The sequence below is a fragment of the Hypanus sabinus genome, chromosome 18, assembly GCF_030144855.1.
Source record: "Hypanus sabinus isolate sHypSab1 chromosome 18, sHypSab1.hap1, whole genome shotgun sequence".
Classification (NCBI taxonomy): Eukaryota; Metazoa; Chordata; class Chondrichthyes; order Myliobatiformes; family Dasyatidae; genus Hypanus; species Hypanus sabinus.
The window spans coordinates 71,990,069-71,994,373 of record NC_082723.1 but is presented as its reverse complement, the minus strand read 5'-3'; the positions used below and the strand labels follow the sequence as shown (position 1 = coordinate 71,994,373).

Below are 4,305 nucleotides of genomic sequence, written 5' to 3'. Positions count from 1 at the left end.
GGTCCCATGAATAAACTTTTTAAAAAAAAAAATTGCAGCATGTTCATTATTGTTATATATTTACAAGACATTTGACTGAGCAACTAGTAATTTTTAGTGGATTCAGTTGCACAACACAGAAACAAGCCCTTCCAGCCACCTGATCCACACTGACCAAGATACCTTCCTCAGCTGTTCCAATTTGGCTCATATCATCAAAACCTTTCCCATCATGTACCTGTCCAAATGTAATTTAGAACATAGAATAGTACAGCACATTACAGGCCCTTTGGCCCAAAATGTTGTGCTGACCATCAAACCCTGCCTCCCATATAACCCCCACCTTAAATTCCTCCATATACTTGTCTAGTAGTCTCTTAAACTTAGTGTGTCTGCCTCCACCACTGACTCAGACAGTGCATTCCATGCACCAACCACTCTGAGTGAAAAACCTTCCTCTAATATCCCTCTTGAACTTTCTGACCCTTAACTTAAAGCCATGTCCTCTTGTACTGAGCAGTGGTGCCCTGGGGAAGAGGCGCTGGCTGTCCACTCTGTCTATTCCTCTTAATATCTTGTACACCTCTATCATGTCTCCTCATCCTCCTCCTCCTCTCCAAAGAGTAAAGCCCTAGCTCCCTTAAATCTCTGATCATAATCCATACTCTCTTAAACCAGGCAGCTTGTATTTGGAAGATAGTGCAATACAGGCCCTTCAGCCCATGATGTTGTGCCTAGTCTAACCCACTCCAAGTTCAATCTAATGCTTACCTCCCACATAGCCCTCTACTTTTTGTTCATCAATGTACCTATCTAAATCTCTTTAGTGTCCCTAACATATCTTACACCTGGCAAAGTGTACCACACACCCGCCACCTTCTGTGTAAAACAACCCTACCTCAAACATTCCCCTATACTTTCCTCCAATCAATTATACCCTTTTGTATTAACCATATCCTCTCTGGGAAAAAAATCCCTGGTTGTCCACTTGATCTACTCTTCTATCAAGTCACCTTTCAACTTCCTGTTCTCCATTGAGAAAATGCCCTAGCTCACTCAACTTATCTTCAAGGAGCGATGCCTCAAAAAGGTGACATCCATCAACAAGGACCTCCACCACCCAGGCCATGGCCTCTTCTCATCAGGGAGGAGGTACAGAAGCCTGAAGACACCCACTCAAGTGATTCAGGAACAGTTTCTTTCCTTTCTGCCATCTGTTTTCTGAATGGACATTGAACTCATGAACATACCTCACTACTTTTTTATTTTCACACTACTTATTTTATACATACACACTGCAATTTTGTTCTATTATGTATTGTACTGCTGCCCAAATTTCATGATATATGCCAGTGACATTAAACCCAATTCTGATCCTAAGATCATGCTAAAAACTAAGATAATAAATGCACAAAAAATAAATCTATTTGTTAAAACTAGCAAATAAAAATCGATTGCTGACAGACCCCTTGATGTGTGGAATCTCACCTTTCAGACCTATCCATTACCCTCATAAGATAAGCTCTGTAATTAGGCAATCTTTGCTGTTAAGTGGAGGCCAGGACTGTGGCTTGGTGGGTGGCCACTGTCAGAGCAAGGTGGCTACCACGCCACATATTGAAGTTCAAACAAAGGAAACAGACACCTCTGCAGCACAGAACATTCTTGTCCCCATTTAACAGGTTTATTTAAGTAAAAGTAAAGGGATTATTTGTACATTAAATTCATTATCTACTTAGGTTCCTTTACAAATATCACGTTTTCACCCAATGAAATTAAGAGGGTTAAGAACCTCCAGCTGGGAAGAGTGGTACTTTGATCTTGAGAGCATCACAAGTGGGAATTTAACAGGCACAACACTAACGTTGTTTGCACTTCAGTTACGCAGTGCAAGCCACATCAGGACAATGGAAACATTCACCACCAATTAGCAGAATGAAACAAGGCCGCGTGCTCCATTTGCACATTAAGACTTTTCAAAACATCACTCAAAGCCTCAAAATGTGCAGAAACACAAACAATTAGCTTTCATTTTTTAATTTATTCTTTTCTCAGAGGCTTATCGTTTCACATTGATGCAATAGACGTACCATAAATATCCCAGATGTGCTGTGGGAAGGGCCAGAGTTATTAAGACCATGTATGTTCACATACTTACACGAACCTTGAACAAGTGATCCGAGATGTGGTGGTGCAAAACGCACTTTGTCCCGGGATTTAGAAAATTACTTCCAGAGTGAACAGTGCTCCCTATGTGTCTGCAGGACGACATGGATTTGACATTTGCTGGTATCCATCAACTAAACAGCCACCAAAAACCTGTACTTGCATATTCTACATGCTGATTTAATTACATTAAAGGCAACTAACTGTAAAGCTAGTTCACAGCTGTTAAAATGAATGTTTCCCCCAGTAAAGGCACTAAAAAGCTTGCAAAAGCCATTGATACAATTTTCCTACAACATAAATAATTTCATTTAACCCTATCAAGAATACCTTATGGCCAATGCAATCAAGGTGCCAAAAAACAGATTCATCGTTTATACACAAGTTATTTGTCTTTATTCTCCTACTAGGAGCATCCTGTACCCTTTTTTTTGTAATCATTGTAGCACCTGACTTACGAACTTCACTTACAGTACAAGTTGTTTTTAAAACATGAACAATCCACATATATATTTCTCAACAATAACAATAACAGTGGCCTCCTTCCTACTATTCTCAGATCAATGGACTTTTACAGAAATTTCACAGAAATCATAATGAAAAACATTACTGACATATCATCAGTCTTGTTGCTGGGTTAGAATAACGTTGAATTTTAATCCCTAGAGCTGGTCTGCTTCCAAAGTCCTCTACCACCCCAACCTTCCACTAACCCCCCACAGTCCGGGCTTCTTTTGGTAAAGTCTACATATGAGACAGAATTTCATTGAAATGAAGTTTAAAAAGTTAAAACATATAAATTTCTGGATGAACAGAAGGCAGGAGAAATCAGAAGTAATATTAATTGTACAACTGAACGAGGCATTGCAGAGAGAAAATAAATGTAAAATTGGTTCACATCAACAGAATCAAACAGCACACAGTATCCATTGTACAGTACATTGTATACATATTTAGGAAACTACAATTTATTTTAAATATAAAACTGAATTCCCCCTCTAAAGTGGGGCAAAGTAACAGTATCACAACCCTAAATGTGAGCACTAAGAAGGTTCATGGAAGTGCAGAAGCTGCTGCACTTGGACATGGCTTGCATATGCTGGACTATAGCGCCCTGGGCTTCCAAACTCAGTGTAAGGGGAGCTCTCAAACCTTCCAGGACTATAGCCTTGTGGACTAGGTCTCCCAAGGACAGAGGTGCCAGGACTGCACGGAGAACTTGGCATGTTGGACTGTACTTTCAGTTTCCCTTTGAGAGAAGGGCTTGGCCAACTGCAGAAACAAACGCAAAGTTTATATAAAAAAAACAATAGCACATACATTTATTTTGTCCTTTTGCCCATCTTAACACCATCTTGCTGATTAATCTCAATTTCTCCCTCACACAAACCACAAAAGACAACTAACTTTAAGGATCACAGTTACAATTTTTGTTTTAAAAAAACAGAACAATTGTAACCAGAACTGCAAGGTGCTAACTATAGGGAGCTTTGGTCAACAATGCATTAGTATAAGGAAATAAGCCACCTTTGTCTAAAATACAAAAGCTTACCATTGTGCTGACCAACAATGTGTGTAAATTAATATAAAAACCGGTACTCTTCACTGACTGCTTTAATCATTACCAGAAGGGGTCCAATGACATAGTTTGCTTGTAACCAATGTTCCTGCTAATACTTTTTTTTACATTTGCATTACTCTGAGTATGATTTTTTAAACACTGCCTGAAACTGCGCAGCACTTTAAATGTTTTTTTTAAGTATCATTGTTCACTGGGCCAGCGGTTTATTAACGAATGAGCTACCGACTTTCATTCTGTGTTTATTACAACTTTTAAAAAAACACTGACAATGTAAATACTTTGAAGCTCTGTAATGTTTAAAAATAAAGGTTGTGGTACCATATTCCATCTGAGTTAACTCCAACCTGATAGCATGAAAGTTAATTTCTCCTTTAAGTGAAAATTATTTTCATCCCCCCTGCCCCCACCACCTTCAATTTCTTCAATTCCCCATTCTGGCCTCTTTTCTCTTCTCAGCTACCTATCGCCATCCAGTGTCCCCTCCTCCTTCCCCTTCTCCTATGGTCCACTCTCCTATCAGATTCCTCCTCTCCAACCCCTGACCTTCTCCACCTACCGCTTCTCAGCTTCTTACTTCA

General features: G+C 39.5%; 1 protein-coding gene across 3 annotated transcripts in view; it reads right to left on the bottom strand.

Moving 5' to 3' along the window:
- Positions 1–149: 149 nt before the first annotated feature.
- The window catches only part of ankle2 (ankyrin repeat and LEM domain containing 2), a 98,943-nt gene continuing 94,787 nt past the window's right edge, over positions 150–4,305 (bottom strand). For 2 of the 3 annotated variants that reach the window (XM_059994640.1, XM_059994641.1), the window contains exon 13: positions 150–3,417. In XM_059994640.1, coding sequence (XP_059850623.1) covers positions 3,189–3,417 — 229 coding nt within the window. In that variant the 3' untranslated portion in view covers positions 150–3,188. The remainder of the gene's footprint in view (positions 3,418–4,305) is intronic. The other variant, XM_059994642.1, reaches the window with a different exon arrangement.